The sequence below is a fragment of the Callorhinus ursinus genome, unplaced genomic scaffold (assembly GCF_003265705.2).
Source record: "Callorhinus ursinus isolate GAN/ISIS: 27379988/994484 unplaced genomic scaffold, GSC_fseal_2.0 scaffold17, whole genome shotgun sequence".
Classification (NCBI taxonomy): domain Eukaryota; kingdom Metazoa; phylum Chordata; class Mammalia; order Carnivora; family Otariidae; genus Callorhinus; species Callorhinus ursinus.
The window spans coordinates 38520655-38543730 of record NW_027397079.1 but is presented as its reverse complement, the minus strand read 5'-3'; the positions used below and the strand labels follow the sequence as shown (position 1 = coordinate 38543730).

General features: G+C 44.5%; 1 protein-coding gene across 8 annotated transcripts in view; it reads right to left on the bottom strand.

The window, feature by feature from the left end:
- The window catches only part of GPAT4 (glycerol-3-phosphate acyltransferase 4), a 34371-nt gene that overhangs the window by 2017 nt on the left and 9278 nt on the right, over positions 1–23076 (bottom strand). For 6 of the 8 annotated variants that reach the window (XM_073902533.1, XM_025886150.2, XM_025886149.2 and 3 more), the window contains 11 exons: positions 17754–18754; positions 9014–9083; positions 8330–8630; positions 7469–7543; positions 6501–6590; positions 6254–6347; positions 5518–5633; positions 4626–4681; positions 4357–4442; positions 1104–1232; positions 937–1016 (listed from right to left, as the gene is read on the bottom strand). In XM_073902533.1, the coding sequence (XP_073758634.1) occupies positions 937–1016; positions 1104–1232; positions 4357–4442; positions 4626–4681; positions 5518–5633; positions 6254–6347; positions 6501–6590; positions 7469–7543; positions 8330–8630; positions 9014–9083; positions 17754–17918 (1262 nt within the window). In that variant the 5' untranslated portion in view covers positions 17919–18754. The remainder of the gene's footprint in view (positions 1–936; positions 1017–1103; positions 1233–4356; positions 4443–4625; positions 4682–5517; positions 5634–6253; positions 6348–6500; positions 6591–7468; positions 7544–8329; positions 8631–9013; positions 9084–17753; positions 18755–23076) is intronic. The other 2 variants (XM_073902534.1, XM_073902535.1) reach the window with 2 other exon arrangements.

The following is a 23076-nucleotide window of genomic DNA, read 5'->3' as shown; positions in this document are numbered from 1 at the left end:
GCATGGGTTTACTGTGAGGATGGGGTGAGGTCATCCTCGGCAGCGGCACACTGACTGGCTCACAATGAGCACTCGAGGACCATGCCACCACCTGAGAACCCACATGTCAGTTTAAACTGTGAATCTCTACTACATCCTTTTCCCATAATGCCCACTTTAGTTAAGTGCCCCATAGAACTGACCCCTGTGCTTAAAATGAAGGGGCCTAGAGGATGGAATGATTTCCCTGAACCAGCATTCCTCCCAATTCAGCTCCTGATATTTGGAGTCTAACTATCTCATACTCTAGTGTAAGGGTCCACAACTATGGCCTGTGGGCCAAATCTAGCCTTAACACCTGTTCTGAGAACGTTTTACTGGAACCCAGGCATGCTCATGTGTTTCCATATGGTCTCAGGTTGCTGTCACATGACAGTGGCAGACTGAAGCAGTCATGACAGCGGCTGCATGATCCACAAAGTCTACAGTATTTACTGACTTCACAGAGAGAGCTTGCCAACTCCTGCTCTAGTAGGGAACAACTAAATGTAATAAATGAAACTTCTGCCTTTCTATGGATGGTCCAGTTTTACCAAATACATAAGATCAGAGAGCCCAGTTTAGGCAGTTTCCAGACCAGCATCAGGTCACCCCTACCTAAAGAGACAAGGACTGTCTAGGTGCCCTGGCAGACGGGTACAGACCCCAGAAGGTGCAGAGAATCAACTGCTTCAGCCCAAGCATGCTGGGCTCTGTGTGCCCAAGGTCAAGGCAGCATGGGACACTTCTGAGCTGGAACTAGGAGAAAGGAGTCACACTGCTCACTCTCCAAGGCTGGCGAGCTTAATTCTCCACACCAGGGAGAGACAGATTCTTCGTAAAAGGAGACAATTCAGCATCTGCTTCAGACATTCACATCCTGCTAGACTCTGCACATAAAACCTGGCTCTGACTCACCACAGCAGGTCCACGAGGCCCCCCTGCCTGGCAATGGCGGATTTCACCCTATTTGCAAACTGGACGGCATCTTCATCTGTCTGTAAGAAAGAATAAATGAGACCACTCAACACAGACTGGAGTCACACAGAAGGAAGCCAAGACCTCTGCACGGTGTGAGTACCCACCTCTCTGGTCATGGGAGGCAGGTACCAAACGCTGCAGACAATGGCCCAACTGGTCATCATTCTCAGCAGGTACGTCACCATCCCGTACTTGCTGCTGTTCCAGAAGGCATCACCAAATTGAGGATCATACTGAAAAGCAATGGAAAACTGGATGATAAGAAGTCAGTAGTTCTAATAAAACGTGGGTGTCGCCAGCAACTTTTGTGACTGCATCACCTGGGGCAGTATCAGTTCCAGAAAGCCGCTCTCAGACCCCTGCACGAACACTTCTGAAGTAATTCTATGCCCGGGCAGTTCTGACCTCTAGCAACATGAACCTCCCGATGGGCTCAAGATTCTGCTGTAGATCATCAGGGAGGACTCCCCAAATTGCTTTCCTTAAACAAATGAGCTCCCTCTTTGACCCTTTTCACGTCTTCCTCACTCATAGGTGTATGTAATTATTAACATGTTGAAGCATATCCCAAACCGGAGAGAAGAAGATACTCTCCTACCACCATTCCCCAGATTTGACCATTAGAACATTCCACCACACGTGCTTCACCTATCTCCAACACTGCCTCATTCACTCATCCATACTTCTACATGTACCTCACCCAAAGATACCAACTTTTTAATATCATTTCTGGTGCCCCTGACCAAGGAGAAAACAATGACAAAGCTTCTGATACACTTCTGTGATGACACCACGAACAAAGCTAACTGTGAGCAAGAGGCTCTGGTCTGATCGCGGCACCAGCATTCTTCAGCGCACTTCAGGTGCGCAGGACAGTTCACGAGGCCTCCGCCACGCACAAGCAGCAGGCTCACCAGAAACTTTCTTTTGCCAGCGACTCTAATGCAAGCGAAGGCTGCATTTTGTGGGCAACATGGCTGAAGCTGTGACCCGCAATCTCACCCACTAGAAGAGAAATCTAAGCGGCAGGTAAGCAGTGGGGGAGAGGTGAGGAAGTTACGTAAGAAGCAACAAAAGGAACTGAGTTCTCAAAGAGAATTCCGGAACGGAGTGTCCCGAACCTGCTAGCAAATGTCTGAGGGGCTATCACACGCACGGCCTCAGGCAAAGACGAGGACCAGAAAAAGAAAAGGAGATGGAATGGCAAGAGAGACCGCGCAGGAGCAAGCTGCTAACGGTGTGAGAAACGCCCTCTCCCTGGAGAAGCTGAGAGGAGCACCGGCAGGGATGCTGCGGGGAGTCGCCCTTGACGGAGTGGGGCTGGGTGTGAACCACAGGATCTTTCAGGCTCCTCAAGCCTAGATTTAATGATTCTCAGAACAGAAACTGTTCACAGTTTCTGATAATTATGCCTAGCCGTGGACCTGACCGCACAGGAAGGAAGACATTTAGATTAAATTACAGACTAAACTAAGAAATTTAGATTTAACTACAGAAAGTTCCGTGAGCTTACATTATAATAGCAAAGGGAAATAAGGGAGAAGAATGAGTTTTAAACAGAAACTAATACTTATGTTTTGAAGAAAATGGTGTTATATTTTATAAAGTACTATATGGATAAAATATTTGACATCAAATGCGAGAGCCCTTTGTTTAGAGCTGAATCTCTGTTCCATGCTGGGCTGACACCGTAGAGAGAAAAAGAAGGCAGAAACTGAAAACTGCAATAAATTTCTCAAAATCAAATAATGGCCTAATTTTGGTGGAAATATATTAAGAGCCTTGAAACTGCTAAGGTTATCCAAATCTGGTTACCAATGAAGGCCTTACAAAAACTAGCAAAGTTGTTGTAGAGCAGTTCTTAATCCTAAGTGGGCTTAAATAAATCTGTGGACAGAGTGAAATTATATGTAAAGCTGACATGCCTTTTTCTTTGGAGAGGAGCCATAACTGGCCTAAGGGTACATGTTTCAAAACTGTTTAAGAACCACTGCTCCACAGCAGGGCTCCCCAAGTGTGGTTCCCAACCAGCCCATCTGGAGCACCCCAGAACAGGTTAGAAATGCAAGTTCAGAAACACCATTTTCCCAGTCCCTCCAGGGGATGCTGATACAGCTACAAAGGAACTGACGTTCTGGAGCAAACAGTAAGGAAGGGCCTCTTCTAATAATGTTTTTAATGCCCATGTATGGGGTGCACTGGATACTGAAATGCAGGATGGGATGTGGGAGACACAGACACCACTCCCCAGCTCTCCTCCCATGGCAGACACCACTAACAGACTGTTCTCTTTCGTGCTGTTCCCAGAGACAGTACCCTCAATAGGAGGCCTGGGCAGCCCTGACCCATGGGTCAGCCAGTTCTCCTCCAGCTAGCATGCATCTACCACTCCTGCCCCAGTGCTCGGCCTCCCTGGCAAAGGGGAGTGCTGGTAAGCATGTTTCCGCAAGACAGACCCCTCTTCCTCCACTGCACTGGCCGTGCTAAGTGACGCTGATTCTTTCCACAGAATGCTCTGCAGACAACACGCAGACCCTTGCGGAAGGGTGGAGACTAAATTTTAAGTAGAACTGGCACAAACGTACTTGCTGTTCTACCCTGATCTGAGATTTCAACGTAAGCACTAAACACACTGACAACAGCCTGTAGTGTTTAGAAGTAATAATGTCATAACATTCTTTTAGAAATAGTACAATGTACGGATTTATAAAACCAGATGGATGTAAAGGCGGAGAGAGGAAACTAACTGAATCCCATCTTCCCAGTGAGTTTGAAGTACAAGTTCCTAAATGGTGGGGGACAGCCTGGACAAGCTCTTAAGATGCATCTCATTTCATCCATAGTTCCTGGTATTTACAATGATACTGCACCACAGAGCAGTGGAGCTGTTTCTTCCTTCAGGATCAAGGACACATCTGTAGCCATTCATGCTCACCTCTCCACCAAATGTACACATCCAGCTGGACCATACCCCCACTCCCTGCAGCAAGCCTCCTCTTCAAGTGGACTACCTTCCACTCCTGGAAGGTTTATGAAGATGTCATAAGCGGGGGACAACATGCAAAGCTTGTGAAAGAGTTTGCCATTTCCTGAATCTGGTGATGGCAGCAAGGTGTGGGCCAGAACGGGCTGGTTCTCATTCGGACACTCCCCTGTCCCTTCTAGTGGGCTGTGAACCGTGAACAATTCCTTTCTCCTCCTCTGGCACGCTCTACCCACACTAGCCCGGCCCAAGCTGCTCCACCGGAGGACCGACCCGCTGACCGGTGACACCACCTTCTTCCTCCCCTTTCTCTTGCTGTGTCCCATTCATGGCAGCTGTGACAATGACCACATGCGTCCTCAGAGGTCTTGTACCTTGATAGCAACGGGGTAAACCGTGGCTCCAATTTCAAAACTTCCCTTCTTGAACATCATCACTGATGTATTATTGATGCAGGTTCCTAAAACACAGGAGAGTAAAATGCAATTTCTTTTGGTCCTTTTACCTCAGAGATTAGGAGTTTAAGAACTGAATGTATTAAGAAAAATTCTTCTAATGGCTCTTCAAACAGGATAAAACCATCCTGCATGGCCTCTGGACCCTCCCACACAGAAGCTCTCTACAGGGATCGACCCCTTCTTACCCTCTGGGAAGATGAGGATGGGTAGCTTGCTTTTATCCTGCACATGCTCAGTCAGCCTTTGGAAGGGAAAAAGAAAACAAAGGTTCAGACAGCCTTACATCCATCATCAAAATGCACTTATAAATAAGCTATGCAGATGTCACACCGGATGGCGTATGAAAGCAAGTTAACAAATATGATCTTTTATAAACCCACAGTCTGAATCTCATAAAGACAAAACTTATACAGACAGGGAGAATCAGATGACTATTTAACTAATCCAGCTGTTCAGTTAAGTATTAAGGTCTATGTAGAGGACACTGCTCAGACGTGGGACGACCTAAAGGATGTGCCTGCCGCAGGGCCTTGCTAACAGCACCCTCAATAAACACTTGTTACTGGATTTCTGGACTTCCTGACAGCCGTGCTGGGTTAAACCTACCAGTCCACCTGGCTTAGCACTGTCCCTGAGAGATGCAGTAAAGGGAATCCGGGGCAGGTTCACCTGTCCCTGTAGAAGATGGTCTCAGCTGAGTCTTCATTCCTCTCGGTTTCCTGCAAAGCTCTTGCCATTATGTACACCAGCTCTACCTTTTTTCCACTGCCTTAAGTTTGTTTTTATTTGTGATAATGAGTTCACCTTGATATTTCAAATAGCCTTAAAAGTTCATATGTGGTTTATTACAAGAAGTAGAAGGAAGGAAAAAGGTTGAGAGATTACTAACTTGGCAAATAATACCAAGGTTTCTATACCTTCTTATATTCCATATCTTAGGGGGAAAAAACGTTTTATTATGAAAGCAGTACAGGCTCAGTGTAGGAGACGCTATGATTCTACGGTGGAGGGATAACTACCCCTAAAACGCATTCGTTCTAACTGGTCATACAGAGCAACAGCATTTTGTGGATTTACCTTTTAGCCACCAGGTGGCGATCTTTCACTTCAGAACGCTCAAACCAGACGTGCGGGCAGGCCTTCACCATGGCTCTCTGAATCACACCCATGAGTCCCCCGTGCACTTGACCCACCTAATCTCACAGAAAGAAATAACCGGGAGTGAAGCCATCCTCACACAAATCCCCCACTCTGTGGAGACAGCCCCAGATCCCAAAAGGAAAGTACCCCAACCTCTCACCCTCTAACATTTTGACAAGCATAGGTTTCTCACTATTAAGAAACCATTATTAGACTCTCTGAATCTTAAATTTTGCCTTTTATTATTCAGTGATATCAAAGATACATCATTAAAAACATAGCTGAACACCCAAAAAAGAAATAATGAAGAAATAATACCTTGTGTAAAAATGCTTTTCCTGGGCAAATTCTCCAATGCCCTTGAACCCAGTCCTTTCAAATCCTTCTTCCCTGTCCTTCACCCCCTCCCATGGTCTGCCTAAACATCCAAAGTCTAATCTCCAACCACACTCTTAGTTATTACCCTGCTCAGAATACCCCCTATCAAAGTCCCAAGGATTTTTCAAAGCAACACAAACAGAGGCGACAATCTAGATTGGAGCCCGTGTGTAAAAACATGTTTCCATGTTTATATTCCTAAGTAAGAGCTTTCTGAAGGGTCCAGAAGCATCCCCCAGCCCTGAGCATTCTAAAGCTCTTACTTACCCAAGAAAGCAACAGAAAATGATCTTACCATGGCATAATAGCCATCACTGGCCAAAATGATGACGTCAATTGGAGAGGTGTGATTGGCCACACAGATGCCACCGTTTCTAGGCCTGTTTTCCCTGTGTTTAAAAAAGAACGCAAAACAAGAAAATCCATGTGAAACAACTGATCTGGAACTCAGCCCTTACCTCACCCACCTCATGGGCTCTGAGAGCTCAGAAGAGCCCTCGCTGGCCAATGCCATTTCGCCGTGTCATGCAAAGTGCCCTCACCTGTCGTGGTAGGTAATGATGGCTGTCAGGGCTCGCACACAGATCCGGTAACACATTAAGTGAACATGTTTACTCAGGAACTCCTTAAACCTGGTGGGACAGGACGAAGATTTTTATTTTTACTTCATACATAGGAAGTCAGGAAAAGTTACGGCCTCTAACAATGTAACTATCACTGCCTACAGCCCTTTACGACTGCAGATGTTTTTATAAATATTACTGCATATGGTAAAACTCTATGGTGTACAAGTGTCTTTATGCCTATGTAATGAGGAAACAGAGAAATGACAAGAAGTGCTTATATTCACTGAAGTGACTGGGTTTAGAATTTATAGCCCTCAAATTTCCAGCAAAGGTGAGCCTCCTCGATTCCTTTCCTTTCCAAGGACAGAGTCTAACCTCACCAGCCCAGGGAAGAAGAGAGCTAGCCCCAGAACTTCCAGGAGGAACAAATTTCTCCACAAAAAAAACCCTACCTATATTTCTTTTCCTTTTACCAATTTATCAACACAGCAGAATGCTCAAAACTAAATTAAATGCTGTAAAATCTGTTGGACCTGGGCGCCTGGGTGGCTCAGTCACTAGGCATCTGCCTTCGGCTCAGGTCAAGATCCCAGGGTCCTGGGATCGAGCCCCGCAGGGCAAGGAGCCCGCTTCTCCCTCTCCCAATCCCTCTGCTTGTGTTCCCTCTCTTGCTGTGTCTCTGTCAAATAAATAAAATCTTAAAAAAAAAAAAAAAAATCTGCTGGCCCTGGACTCCACGGCTGTGAGGTTCCTCCCTTGTCTTTAAAATGGGAAGTGTGTGACTGGTGAAAAATACAATCTTAATGCTGACGCCACTGTTATCAATGGGTTAACTTATCTATATAAGATGCCGTGGGTCTGGCTGTCCCCAGAGGAGTGGCCTGGCTGGAGCCACCATTGCAGAACTAAGTACCCTCCAGCACGGACTCTTGTAAACCACTCACCTCCCGTTTGGCAGGTATCCCACCACGGTCGTGCCTACCACCAGAAGGCTAATCCCAGTAAAAGCAAGAGCTATCCTGTAAGAAGACGACACGTGAAAACACAGCAAACAAATCCTTGCACTACAGATAGACTGGAACATGTGAAGATGAAAGTGAGCGTCATGAAAACCAACCCCAAGACCATCTGATCACCTAGGATCCAGGTAAGTTTCATCTAGAAAAGAGAGCAGAAATCCTTTTAATTCCAAACTGACAGTGAGCTATGGATTTGGCTCTCAGCAGATGCTATCTCCTCAGCCATGAGGCAGCCAGAAAGATGGAAAAGCCTACTGTTGGCCGCTCTGCCCTCAGGCACCTGCTGTCCTGCTGTCTCACCCTTCCCTTTGGCTCCACACCCTGGCGGAAGCAGAGCTTCTCTGTGGAGCAATAGGAAGTAGAGCCTGAAGGTACCGGCAGCCAGCAAGGCATACTCAGAACAGCACGTGGTACAGAAAAACCAAGAGTTCAATATTGCCTCTGTATTAGAGCGGCAAGCTTGCAGGAAAGCATCAGCCATGCCCAGGGAAGAGTGGCCAGAAAGTACACCATGTTCCCTGTCCCTGTTTAGGCCATCTAGACAAGCAGTCTGATTTTAAGAAACCCCACGATTTCTGTCTGATATGCAGAGAATCCAAGGGCCTTTAAAAGATAACCCCAGCGTACCCTTCCAAGAGTCAGATGGACTGGCCAGTGACAGAATCAAACCATGCTCCTTTCTAAAATGGGAAAGCAAAGCAGAGCAATGCAGAGAGGCCAACCACGCCTTGGGCTTAGGCAGCAGCAGCAGCCCAGGCCTTTAATCCCCATCCAGCCTGCCCTCACCTGAGTGGCAGAAGGAAGCAATAGCGAATCAGCACTCCTAACCCCCATAAGACGGTGAGCCGAAGGCTGATGTACTGGAAGTTATAGTTGGTTCTACTCAGCAGGTTCCAGGACTCCAACTCCTCTGCTGAGAATCTCTTTGTCACCTCATCATCCATAATGGTCTCCATTCCTTTCCGGCAAAAGTAGAAAATGTCAGAGAGCTCAAACTCTGGAGTATTATCCAGAGCCTTACTACTACCACTTCGACGAATTTCTTTGATCTCTTCTTCTAGTGAAGTGGGATCTTTTGCAATGATTCCTGCAAACGAGAATATCCATGTCAAGCAGCATGCTGGAAGGAAGCATGTTAAAAATACTCAGAGTCCAGGGGCGCCTGGGTGGCTCAGTCAGGTAAGCACACAATTATTTGGTTTCAGCTCAGGTCATGATCTCAGGGTCCTGGGATCGAACCCCTCATTGGTCTCTGTGCTTAGCACGGAGTCTGCTTCTCGTTCTCCCTCTGGTCCTCCCCCCGCCCACACTCTCTCTCTCAATAAATAAATCAATAAATAAAAATCATTAAAAAATATTCAGAGTCCATATCCTCCCTTTGATATAGTGAAGAGTATGTGTGGAATTAAAAGCACTTAGGAACATGTTTCAAAGGGACTGTTTGGGATAAGGAGGAAGAGCCGGTCTTACCATTGGTATAGGGCTTGTAAAGTTGGTGGTTTTTCTCCTTGGCACCTCTCTCCATCCTCAAGGTGGCCCACTGTGGGGAGAAACGGCAACACATAGAAGGGGATCCTTCTTCATACAGCAAATGACTCCATTTCCATTCTAAGAAAGCCTCAATCCCAGTCACCTGAGATGGGACTGTAGCTGAGAAAGCACTCACTCTAAAAGGAAAGTCAAAGCCGCCTCCTTCTAGAGCAGTCCCCCTCCTTGATGACAAGGAACAAAAGATGAGTCACCTACAGTAAAGGCCTAGAGTCTCAAGAAGCTTGGGTAAATTTCTTGGGCCTAGGTTCTCTGCCTAAGTCTGTCTTCAGGGCACCTAAGGAAATCACTAGCTGACGGTACTAGACCTCTCGTGTTTCTTCTTCACTGCCAAACAGCAGCTATTCACAAACAGCAAAATCAAGCATCCTTTCAGCAACTGCCTACCACCTGATGCTGCCTACCCCCCAAATTATTCCAGAAGCAACAGTTTTAGTTTTTGAGTATTTAAATAATATACATGTCTAGACTGTCCATCCACCTCTGAGTAGCCTTGTAATAGGAGGACCCCACAACATGATATAGAAGGGCATAGTGTTAAACAAAAACACCATATGGAGATTAAAAAAAAAAAATCTAACTGAACACTTATGCTAAGTCCCTTAAGCAACTTATCCCAACACTCTTTTCTATCTACAAAATAGGACTGATGGTACATCAACCTTCTGCTTCACGGGGTTGCTTAGGATCAAATGAGATCATATATGTGACAGAACTTCGGAAACTGCAAAACACCCTAACTGTCCTCACTGTGACTGAAATACTAATGGACTCTAGAAGAGATCTAGAAGAGAAGCCTCTTCCTAGAGCCTCTCTTCCTTAACACCCATCTAACTACAGTGAGCCAGGGTCTCTCCCACTATCCCATAATGAGAGGTGAAAACGAGCTCACTTATCCCTAACTGGAATATGTTATCACTGCATAAAAAGTTATGTCCAGGGGCGCCTGGGTGGCTCAGTCGTTAAGCATCTGAGCACCTTCGGCTCAGGTCATGATCCCGGGATCCTGGGATCGAGTCCCGCATCGGGCTCCCTGCTCAGTGGTGAGTCTGCTTCTCCCTCTCCCACTCCCTCCTGCTTGTGTTTCCTCTTTCGCTGTGTATCTCTCTGTCAAATAAATAAAATCTAAAAAAAAAAAAAAAAGTTATGTCCATGGCAAGTCAAAGAAATAGAAATTTTAAAAGGTGTCTTTTCAAACCTGTTTCCACAGTTACGCAAGGTGAGAGAGAACCCTATCATTCTGTGATGCAGCAAAACCCACACAGACCAAAGCATTTGGCGTAGATTCTGCTGGCAGAGACTCAAGTATCAGCAAGACTGCTCTGGACGGTCCAGCAGAGCCAAAAGCAGGACATGAGTTTAATCAGTGACCTGACCTCGTCTAGAAATTTCTTCAAACACCACTGTCTAAGAAAAAAAGACAGCTTAGAGTCACCCACTCAGAAGAGGTCTAAGGCAAGAAAACCCACATAGCCCATTTTCTATACTTCGGATATTTAGCACTGATGTTTCTTGGCTCTATGCATGGATGATCTTTTCTAGAAAAAAACGTAAAAGAAATGCCTACAATGGAGGAAGGTAGACTCCGCCTGGGAATTCCATCTAGGGAAGAGGGTAATAGGGGCAAGAGAGCTTATAGCAAGCCTGACATACAAACACAGGCCACTCAACTGGAGTTTGGGGTTTTCCATTGTGGCCAAGACCGCACTGGTACAGCAGGCATAGACGGAATCAGAAGAACGTGGTTGTGTACTGACAAGTCTGATACTCAGATGAGGCTGCAATAGGCCGTTCATATATGACATCAAGCCTCTTGAGCACTAGAATTTAAGTCTGTGAGAACTGCCTCGTTGCAAAATTCAAGATGGCCGAGGTGTTTTAACTGGAAAGGTACAGGGTAAATGAGACCCTACATCTTCTAGCTCTGTCGCAGAGCTGCCATCAACATCGCCTTGCCCTCCTGCTTTGTGCATCTAGCTTCGCTTTTTCACACTTCAGGTACATTACAAAATGCTTCTGTGTTTAGGAGAGAACTGTCCAGTCGCAAGGCCGGAGGGACCTGGCTGTTAGCTGGGAAGAGCCTGTTCAGGAGGAGAGCCTGATTGGAGAACTGAATCGCTTTGGCCCTGCGGAGAAGACTGAAGGAAAGGGGCACTGCACAGGAGCAATGTCTTGTAACTCCCCAGCTGGCTTCTCTGAGTGGTTACTTTCAGAAGATCCAGAATAAAGGGAGAATCCTAGGTTCAGAGTTCATTCCTATAACCCTCCTCTCCTTCCCCTGACATGCGATGCCATTTACCGTGCTAGTTAGCATCAGATTACTCAATTATTCTCGTCTCAGCTTCTCCTAGACAGAGAAGAGCCCGGTTAAGGGCATTAACGATGCTGCACTCTTAGGTAACATTAAACCAAGGCAGACCCTGGCAGGTGAAAGGCAGGCCCAGCTCCAAGAAAGGCAGAGGGTACAATGTGTACTTTTGCTAGTTACTCATTCTTCTGAACACTGCAATTTAGGAATTAATCACAAGTCACATCTAACGGACTTCGCAACCTAATCTCAGCAGAAACTGCCTCCTTCTCAGTCAGCCCTCACTGCACTGTCCCATGAACTAACCATGTATACCCCAAGAACGAGACCCTTAGAAAATTCAGGCTCTCATCATCTAGTAACTCTATTCCCCTGCACACACTACCTCTTTGAACAACTCTCTTTTCTCTCTCTGCCTCAGCTGTGACCACTAAGTAGCTACTAGCAGATCTGCAAGTCTTCACTTCACTGAAGTGCCAACCTCACATTCCCGAGCGCCTGCTGGTCATCTCCCATGCAAGTCCGACCAGCCCTCACCAGCATGTTGCAAATTAAAGGCGGCACACCTCCCAACCCCGAAAGTGCTCCCCTCCCTCCGGCCCTCCTCCTGTGGCACTGCTCACCAAGCTTTCAAGCTTCCCATCTGTCACCAAGTCCTCTCGCTCCTCCCCTGAAAGGGGGCTCTTTCACAGCTGCCTCCCGGGTGATGTCAGAACCTTTGCTCTCTAGCTTATTCTCTTGCCTGTATTAATGCAAAGGCAATTCAACTGCTCTTTCCTCCCTTCAAGCCACCCAGACACATGCTGCCAGTCTGATCATGTCACTTCCTGGCTCAAAAAAACTTCAATGGCTTTTCGATGCCTAAAGAAACATTTGCTTCTATAATCGACCTCACTCCCTCCGTGCACCCAATATTTTTGCTCCACTAGGCTATGTACCGTTACTAAACAAGACTGTATTTTCTCACCCGTGCTTCTAGAATGCCTTTTCCTTTTTAAGATCCAATTCAAATGCAAACTCTTCTATGAAATGTTACCTACCCAATTCCTGCAGAGTTCATCTTTCCCGGTGTATCTGAATTAGCATCCAATTGTGAATTAGTTACCTATGCATATACTTGTCTTTCTTACTAGACTGTAAATACCTTGAGGAACAGGAGCCAGAACGTACCCATGTTCTCACTCCAGCAGAGTCTGATAGAAGGTCTTGCACTTAGCAGGCAGTCGCTAAGGGCTGCAATTTAACTCCCAGTATTTCTCTCCATCAAGATCTCCATGTGAAAAGATACAACCTACAACTACTTCCCATCACCTTCCCTGCCGGAGTCATATTCTCACCTTCTTCAGTCCATACTCTCAGCTCGTCAGGGTTCTGTTAAAGTCACCCTTCTTGCTGGAGTAGGGAGGACATGCCTGGTTGACATGACCGCTTCCACTACAAGCACATGAAGCAGGGGTTACGACTTCCACTCTGTAGATGAGGAAGCACATGGGGAAAGTCTGATGACTAAGGTCAAGTTTCAGAGCTCATCGAAAAGCCCTGGATTTCAAGCTAAGGACCACTGACTCAAAAACTCATGCCACTCCCACTGTACAGCCTCTTCAATTTCCTCAAAACTACCACTTTCTGGGACTCTCCAGCATCATGTTTACAATTGCTGTAACGTTTACAATGGTCTCTGAACTGATCGAGCCCTTGCTACCCATGAGGCAAAATCACCCAGGTCATTTCTTTCCATCTATTTCCAGGCTTTCTACTTTCTTCTTTTCCAAATCATTCTCAACTCAGTGGAAAGCCACTCCCAGGACTTCTACCCCAAATATTATCATCATCACTGTATTGAGGGTAAATCTGAAGCACAAACATTAAGAAAACAAAAACACTTTTAAAGAACACTGCTGCCCTCTGCACACGGATATCTGCTGCAACTCAGCACTGAGAGGACCTACACGGAGTCAAGTCTTCCAGGACAGGGAACTGAGAAGACACGGACCCACCCATATTCTCCCCTTGGCAGGGATACCGAGGTTCTTCTATACAGGATGCACTAATTATGGGAAACTAGCTGTTAAGCCAGGGCTTGCTGAGTTCTGCCGAAAGCACAGGGATAGGTACGGCATGCACCAAGAGGATATGCAGTTTTAATCATCTTTATGAAGATTACCTATTAAAAATGGCCGACAAAAATCCCAAAAGAAAATATGGATACGAAACTATATATACATGCTATTAACACAACCATAAAATATGAATGCAGTGCCAAAGACTGAAAAGTAATACACATACAAAATGTTAAGGTATTAGAAGCTGTGTAAACATGAATGAATGTTTAAAATTCTTTAATATTCTATTACTTGTCTGGTTATCTATTGCTACATAGCAAACCATCCCCTAGCTTAGACGCTTAAAACACCACCACCATTGATTTTGCTCATGAATCTGCAAGTTGCATGAGGTCTGACATTGGCTGGGTGGCTCAGAGGCTAAGGACTGGGATCCTCTTCATACTTGCTCACTCCTGTGTGTGGCAGTTGATGCTGGTTGTCAGGGCCTCCCTGGGGCTGCGAGTTGGAATACCTAACACATGGCCCGGGCTTCCTCACAACATGGTGGCTGGGTGCCAGGGGCAAGCATCCCAAGAGTCAGAAGTTATACTGCCATTTCTAACCTAATCTCACCTATTACACAGTATAATTCAGGTCCACTACATTTTTTTTTAAGATTTTTATTTATTTATTCAAGAGAGACAGAGAGAGGGAGAGAGAGGGGCAGAGGCAGAGGGAGAAGCAGGCTCCTCGCTGAGCAGGGAGCCCGACGTGGGACTCAATCCCAGGACTCTGGGATCATGACCTGAGCTGAAGGCAGACACTTAACCATCTGAGCCACCCAGGCGCCCTGTCCACTACATTCTATTTGTTAGAATCAAGTCATAAAGCAGGCCCCCCTATTCACGAGGAAGTTGATCAGACTCTACCTTTGGATGGCAGACCTCAGAATCACTTCGGGAGTTTTAAAAATATACCCATCCAGACCAATTAAGTCAGAATCTCTGGGGAGATTCTAGTGCTCCCAAATAAGTACTTTTATTTTTTATTTTATCTTTTTAAGATTTTATTTACTCATTTGAGAGAGCGAGCGAGCAAGCACGAGCAGGGTGAAGGGCAGAGGGAGAAGCAGACTCCTCGCTGGGCAGGGAGCCTGATGTGGGACTCGATGCCAGGACTCCGGGATCATGACCTGAGCCGAAGGCAGATGCTTAACTGACTGGGCCACCCAGGTGCCCCCAAATAAGTACTTTTACTGAATTCCCCAGGCAATTCAAATGTGTAGTTGGGGGACAGACCCACAGAATTAAGATGATCTCTGAGCTTTCTACAGCTCCAAAATTATACATAGCAGCCTGATTTAGGAAGGATGAAGAGGCTAAAAAAGGTAAAATAAAAGTCTATTAAAAAACACCCACAAGTGGGACATCTGGGTGGCTCAGTTGGTTGAGCGTCTGCTTTCGGCTCAGGTCATAATCCCAGGCTTCTGGGATGGAGTCCTGCGTTGGGCTCCTTGCTCAGCGAGGAGCCTGCTTCTCCCTCTACCTGCCACACCCCCTGCTTGTGCTCTCTCTCTCTGACTGATAAGTAAATAAAATCTTTAAAAAAATAAAATAAAATAAAACAAAACCAGTTTGGCCAAATCCAACTTGTGTCTAATACTAATGATGATATATATAGCATTCAGTTCTTACTGTCCATTAAAGGTCAACTCAGAATAAATAGAGTCAGAAAAGACCAGACATTCCTGCAGAGCCACCTATAACCTTGCTGGAATGGTATCAGTCCTTTCTAGCCCACCCCTGACTCTAGCTTATAGCCAAGTTGTAATTATCCACGCAGCTAACAGGACAGCACCCAGAGTATCCAGAACCCTTTTAGTGCCTGATGTATATACATCTCTAGGAAATAAGTGTAAATCCAGTTTTTGAAATCCTAAATCTTGGGGTAAAAAATGGGTACATACATAAATATACACACATTATTTCCATAATCACTTCTAAATCACTGTGCCTCAAACTAGTGATTTTCAAGATGTGGTCGGCAAAGAAAGCCTCTGACGGGCCAATATTACCTATCCCATGGATTGGCCCAACAATATATATTTAATGAATTTCAGCTATGCAATTATAATCTACACTGAAAGTCACAAGAATATACATTTAAAAATACAGTCACAATTAGAGGGATTTTAATTGACTATGAACTTTAAAATATTAATTTGGGGGCAGATATTCAAAATGGAATAGAGAATATGCATGGATTCTAGGCCTTCTGTGGCCCAAAGTGATCCAAGTTAGAAAATTTTAGTTACTACAGAATAACTCAAAAGGCTGATAACTCTATGATTTCTATATTTTAAAAATAAGGATTTCCACAGATCTATGAGTTAATAACCACTTGCTTCTAAAGCTGAATGAAAGCTAGCCAACACTCAATGTTGTCTCCTAGAAGTTTACCAGCTGTTCTACTGACCCTCTAACTGGTTTTCCAGAGTGGCAAAAGGGCATGAGTAGTAAGTTATACCATCCACAGGAATCCTGGGCTCTAATGAAGATTTTCTTGGACTGACATTTAAGAAAATTACATTTCCTGATTAATTAAAATAAATACTACACATAAGCAAAGTAGCTGGTCCAAAGACTGACTAGATCACCACCAGAACTGAAGTTCTCAAACTTCAGTGTGCATATGAATCGCCTGGATCTTGCGGCAATGCAGATTCTAATTTAGCAGGTGTGGAGTGGGCCTGAGACTTCCATTTCTAAACAGCTCTTAGGTGACACTCAAGCTGCTGGCATCCATACTACTCCCCAAGTAGCAAGGAACTAGATAACCTCAGAGACCATCCGTAGGGCTCAAAAATCATACTATGGAAAACAGGCACTCAAACACAAACAGGTACACTCTAGCAACACTACTGACAACAGCCAGAAGGTGGAAACAGCCCAGCCATGTCCACCACTGGATAAATGGATAAGCAAATCATGGTACAGACACACAACAGAATACTATTCAGCCATTAAAAAAAAGTACTGAAATATGTTATAATGTGGATGAATCTCAAAAATACACTAAATGAAAGAAGACGGTCATAAGAGAGCACATTTTATATGATTCCACGAACATGGAATATCCAGCATAGGCAAATCCAAAGCTGGAACATAATAAACTCATGGTGGTGGGGGCGGGGGGGAATGGAGGGCAATTGCTTCATGAGTGTGGGGTTTCCCTCTGCAGTGATGAAAGCGTTAGGGAACTAGGCAGAGGTGATGGCTGTACAACACTGTGAATATAAGAAATGCCACTCTTAAATGTGACAAAAATCACATTCTTACAGAATATTAAATACCCAAACCCAATATTCAATAAAACACATAAAAAATATTTCCCACCATAAAGTAACATTTCATACAGCTCACTTAATTTTTCAGAGTCTCTATTTTTTCACTGACAAAATGTAGATACCCCGTCCACTGAAGAATTACAAGGAACTAAAGAAAAATGAATGAATCTATTCTGAACCATAAGATAGTATATGAATAAGTAACTTCTCAAATTTTTGACTTCTCAAATGGTCTCAGCTATGAACAAGAATGACTGAAGATTTGCTGACTACTGAACACAGATATTGCTAATAAAGTACCAAGTCTTTGGATAGATATTAAAAGTCCTGTGGCAAGAATCAACTTCCAGGAACAGTTCCTTTACACTGTGGCCAGTTTTGTTCATCGGTATAATTAGCTAAGTTCTGACACATGTTAAGAAATTGATTGTCCTTCTCCTCTGTCTTTAAGAAGATAAAACAATTCACCAAATGCCCTGCCCTGTTAATTTCTTCTGTCTGAAATGCAAGAATCTATTTAAGATATTTAAGTCTAAACAAGAGAAAAGTCTCTCTCAAACTTATTAGTGAGGGAGTATGTGAGCAGCAGCTCCATGTTTCATTATCTGTTACATAAGCAGAGGCAGAGTCTGGCAGTGATTTTTTTCTTAAATTCTAAGCCCCTCTCTTTGAAATTATAAATAGGCAAGGTGTGGAGTTATGGAATAGGTTCCCTTGCTCAGAAGAATCAAGCATACAAGGACCTTAGCTCGAAAAGAAAGTCTGCTAAAGGCTTTCACAAGTACACATTTAGGGAAGTTTTGTTTTTGTTTTTTTTTTACGAAAAATGCTACTTCCCATTCTCCCAATTTTCTCTGTATGCAATAAAGAGAGAATCATCTGCCAGGTAAGAAAAACTCTTTACTAATAACAGCATTTCTTCCATCCTCTGTGCAGCAACCATTTGTAAACAGCACAACTTACCGCAAAGATTTTTAACAAAGTTTTCATGTAGAGCTTTCGTATGCCAAAGGAGACTCCAAAAATGGCAGGGACTATGATGAAAACAAGGAGGAGGGTGAAGAGGACAGTCAGGGAGATGCCCAGAAGGTTGACAATCAGGCTATCAAAAGGCAGCAACAGGAACATGGTGGAAGATCCAGGCAAGGCCAGCGCTTTCCACCCCAAGAACAAACCACCGTCTTCAGATGGTCCTGTCAGTTAGCACCAGCCTGGGAAAGACAGCGAGTCCCCATAGGATAGCAAACCCCGTTCCACGTTCACATCATTCGACTGCCTGGGGGCAGAAGGACAGTAAAAAGGGCCACAGGGGGCAGCCCAAAAACACCAGCTCTCCCCAGAACCGATGGACTTTGGAGGTCAGTAAGGCGGGACCAATCTTCAGTACAAGCATCTGAATCCAGGCAGAGTTTCTGTGAAAGTGAGTAGTGAGGGAGGGATCTCTGCTCTGCTACCCTTCTGCTCCTTCCAGAAGTTTTACTTTTTCTTTCCTGGTCAAGAGCATTTAGCAAATAAATCTGTCCTGAACATCCGTCATTGCCAGAAGTACCAAGAAGAGTTCAACTTGGTGCCAGAACAATCCTGATAACTTCTGTGGAGGGGGTGACTGCTGGCCTTCACACAGAAGGCTATTGAACTTGAATATGTGGAAGTTAAATAATTGTTTTACTTAAAACTCCTTCATAAGCTGAAAACTGTGATCATTGTAGAGAGTTCACATCTGGCCCCATTCTTCCTCTAGAGAGGTTCCTGGTGCACGCTGCTTCCAGGACCCTCCAGTCTGGAGAGCTACAGTCTTTGCCAGCAGGACCCAGGGGCTGGCACAGAATGTCTCATGCTGCCTGTGCTGAGCGTAACTCCAGATGTGTCTGGCATTGGTTTCCTCTGGACAGTCTTCTCCCTAAGGCCCCCTTCTCAGCGGTGACCTGGGTTCTTGGCAAGAAGTTGCTCACATGCTGCCAAAGCTGGGGGTGGAAACAGAAACACCATCAGTCACACAAATCAAGAGGAGAAACATCAATATGCTTTGGGGGGGGGCTGTTTTAGAGTAAGCCTAGAGTCAGTGCCAGCTTCTTGAGGCATCAAGGTCAAAGGGAACAGGCACAGCAACAGGTAGGTGTCTGGCAGACGCAGAGGCGGGAAGCAAACGGAGATGTTTCGTATAGCTTTCGATTCCAACGATATCATCTGTGGCCAAGTTTTTGAAGAGAAAATATATGGATATATGCCACATTTTAGAAGTTTGGACAAAAGACCCATCATATACGGATATATGCCACATTTCATCTATAATACAAAAAGTAGATTTCCCTACTTGTCCCCAGCTACCCAGAGTTCTGCAGCCTGCACATGCAGCCATGTTACCAGCTTCATATTCTCCCCAACCTGTTCTGTCCTTATATGAGGAAATCCTAACTTATCTTTACTACTCACCCCCTCACCCTGGCAACAATAATGATGCCATATTCTGCACGCTGTTCTTCAACTTGCATTTTGGGTTTGTGTCTCTAGCTTACCATATCTTGGAAGAGTACTTCATCAGCACATGCAGGGCTCCCTCTCTTTATAGGTGCATAGTTTCAACTTTAAGACTATACCATAGGGGCGCCAGGGTGGCTTAGTCTGAATTGTATTTTCAAATTGGCTTTTTCAAATTAACATAGCCACTCGTAAACTACACTACTTTAAATACCTTACAAAAGTATTTCAATTTTATATTACTTATCCCTAACCACAAGTTACCAATGCAAGTCCTGCACTTGGGAACGTCCTTTCAAATCTCTGGCAAACTCTGCGGCTTCACACCAATCACCTTCTGGCTCCGCTCCTATACATTTATAGAAAGTTGAGAAATTGAACAAATAAGCAGGTTACTACCTTTACCTTAAATTTTGTCCAGTGCCTTTTTAGAACTTGTAGAGCCTCTTTCACAGGTTCTTTCATAACCTGTCAACAGTATTATTTCCGTTTTACCAATTAGGAAACAAAGGCAGACAGAGACAGATCCAGTTCTTCGGACTCCTAACCCAGTATTGCTCCCATTACATTCCCATGCATTTAGTGATTAAATCAAAATGACATGCTATTCCGTGGCACTGAGTCACAAATACTAGTTCCTATTTTGGATCCTCCAGTTCTTCCAATCTCACATGATCATCATCACTGCTAACGTTTATTGAATACTAACAACACGAAAGACCCTGAGCTCCCATAACATTTTACATATCTGACCCTCACGTTAGTCTCACAAGCCTATGGTGGAGTTCTTACTACCATTGCTATTTGATACAGGATGAAGAAATCAAGGCTCAGAGGATTAAGTAAATTACCCAGAATGACACAGCTACTAAGTAGCAGAGTAGGAATTTGGAGCAGGGGATCTGTCTCACAGCCCATGCTCTTTAACCACTATGCCCTCCTAACTCCAAACTACCCTGAAATAAATTAACACTTCCTTCATGCCAGGCCTGCTCTACAGAACTTCTTGCGGTCGGAGAAAAACCACAAGGCCAATCTGGATTCATGTATCAGAATTTGGTGTTCTCAGAATCCAAGGTACAAACCTGCCCTTTCATTTTTATAAACTGGCCAAACCGACTCTACATGCCAGATTTCTAACAACATCCCAGCAGAGGTTGAGGAAATTAGAAATATTTCTGAGACTTAATTTGCTGAGTCACTGTATTCTTTACACCTGTTTAATTCCAGCTTAATTCTCAGGCCACATCTCTGTCCCACTCTTCCATTCCTATCCCCCTTGTCCAGCATTCCCGTGGAAAAGCAGCAGCAAAATCCCTCCGTCCCACTAGCTATGGTTACCCTGATTTCCATGTTCTCAAGATGACGGACACTGGGGTCACTGTGACTTCCCATGCCAGAGTTTAGATCTCTTTTCTTCGAATCACAATCAACTGAGAATTCCCAAGGTTATTCTGGGTTCATGTCCCCCAAACATTAAACATGTTATTGCTATAAACTAATTTCCTCACTTAGTTCAGGGGTTGGCGAACCATGGCCCATAGGCCAAATCTGGATTTGGCCTGTTTTTCTAAGACTCATTAGCTAGGAATGGTTTTTACATCTTTAAAGAATTGTAAAAAACAAAGAATAATTTGTGACAGAGACCACAGCCAGCAAAGCCTAAAATACTTACTATCTGACCCTACAGTTTGCCAACCCATGATCCAGCCACTCCTTTCTCCCCTCAGAGGCACTGAACTACCCCCTACGGTCCTGCCCCACCCCTTGAGTTCATGTTCATGGGTGCCAGACTCCAGAACAGAGAGAACAGTAACCTAGCCAAACAAGTTATCTGGCCAATGCTAAACAATCCTCACATAAATTCTTAGAAGTAAAGAGAAAAAGCAAGCCAACTGCAGTTATCAGACAGAGTTCCAAACATCTTGCTGGATTAGCAGAGCGGCCATTAAAGCCAGAAGACTGGTGTCTTAGGCCTCCTTAACACAAACTTTGATCTCTGGAAATATTATCAGAAGATTAGTCACAGCAGAGCTCTACCACACCACAATTTCCAGATAACTGCTCATTTAGGAGAGGATATCACTTTGCTTCAAGTGAATATAACCATGACTCCATAAGCATGAGGTAGTATTTGCTCGTTCTCTTAATTTCCACAGCTTTCAGCCAAACTTATGGAGAGTTACTTGGACCAAAGTTCCCCTAACAGCCCAAAGGGTCCAGAGAAAAACCTAAGAACCAAGGAGTTCTCAGCCTTTTAGAAGGGAATGTGACAGAGCCCATCACTAAGCTAACTAAACTCTTCAACCCACTGAATGGCACATCTGGGCCTTTAAGCCCCCAAATGACCCAATTTCCAGTGCTCCTCAGTTCTCAGAGTGACGAGTTCGTTCATTCAACAAATATTCACTGGGCACATACTATGTGCCACACATTATGTTAGGCGGTATTTAGTGGTGAACAAATATGCCTAGAGACAAGCATTAAGCAAATAAGCATACACAAAATCATAATTTTACACTCTGATGATTGTTAGCAAGAAAAAGAAGATCCTGGAAGAAAAAATAACAGAGGGAACTCCATTTAAATCAGGTCATCTAAACCAATTCTGACCCAATCACAAGACAGGGACTATTATGATTCTAACTGAAGAATCAAATATAGTTGACCCTTGAACAGCAGTACAGGTTTAACTGTGCAGGTCCACTTATATATGGATTTTTTTGATAACCACAGTACCATAAATGTATTTTCTCTTCCTTATGATTTTTTAAAAATTTTATTTATTTTGAGGCAGAGTTCGTGCACGCACGCATGTGCAAACAAGGGAGCAGAGGGGCAGAGGGGGAAGGAGAGGGAAAGGGAGAGAATCTCAAACAGACTCCATGCTCAGTGCAGAGTCCAATGCAGGGCTCGATCTCACAACCCTGAGATCATGACCTGAGCCGAAACTAAGAGTCAGACACTTAACCAACCAAATGAGCCACCCAGGCATCCCTTGTTATGATTTTCTTAGTAACATTTTCTTTTTCTAGCTTACTTTTTTATAAGAACACAGCATATGATACATACACACAAAATACGTGTTAACCTAATCGTCCGTATCGGTAAGGCTTCCGGTCAACAGTAGGCAATTAGTTAAGTTTCAGGAAGGTTAAAAGTTACCCGCAGATTTTCCAGCAATTGCACTACTGGGTATTTACCACAAAGATACAAATGTAGGGATCCGAAGGGGTACGTGCCCCCCAATGTTTATAGCAGCAATGTCCACAATAGCCAAACTGTGGAAAGAGCCAAGATGTCCATCGACAGATGAATGGAAAAAGAAGAGGTGGTATATATACACAATGGAATATTATGCAGCCATCAAAAGGAATGAGATCTTGCCATTTGCAACAACGTGGATGGAACTGGAGGGTGTTAATGCTGAGTGAAATGAGTCAATCAGAGAAAGACATGTATCATATGACCTCACTGATACGAGAAATTCTTAATCTCAGGAAACAAACTGAGTGTTGCTGGAATGGTGGGGGGTGGGAGGGATGGGGTGGCTGGGTGATAGACATTGGGGAGGGTATGTGTTATGGTGAGCACTGTGAATTGTGCAAGACTGTTGAATCATAGATCTGTACTTCTGAAACAAATAATGCAACATATGTTAAGAAAAAAGAAAAAGAAGAAGATAGCAGGAGGGGAAGAATGAAGGGGAGTAAGTCGGAGGGGAAGAATGAAGGGGAGTAAGTCGGAGGGGAAGACAAACCATGAGAGATGATGGACTCTGAAAAACAAACTGAGGGTTCTAGAGGGG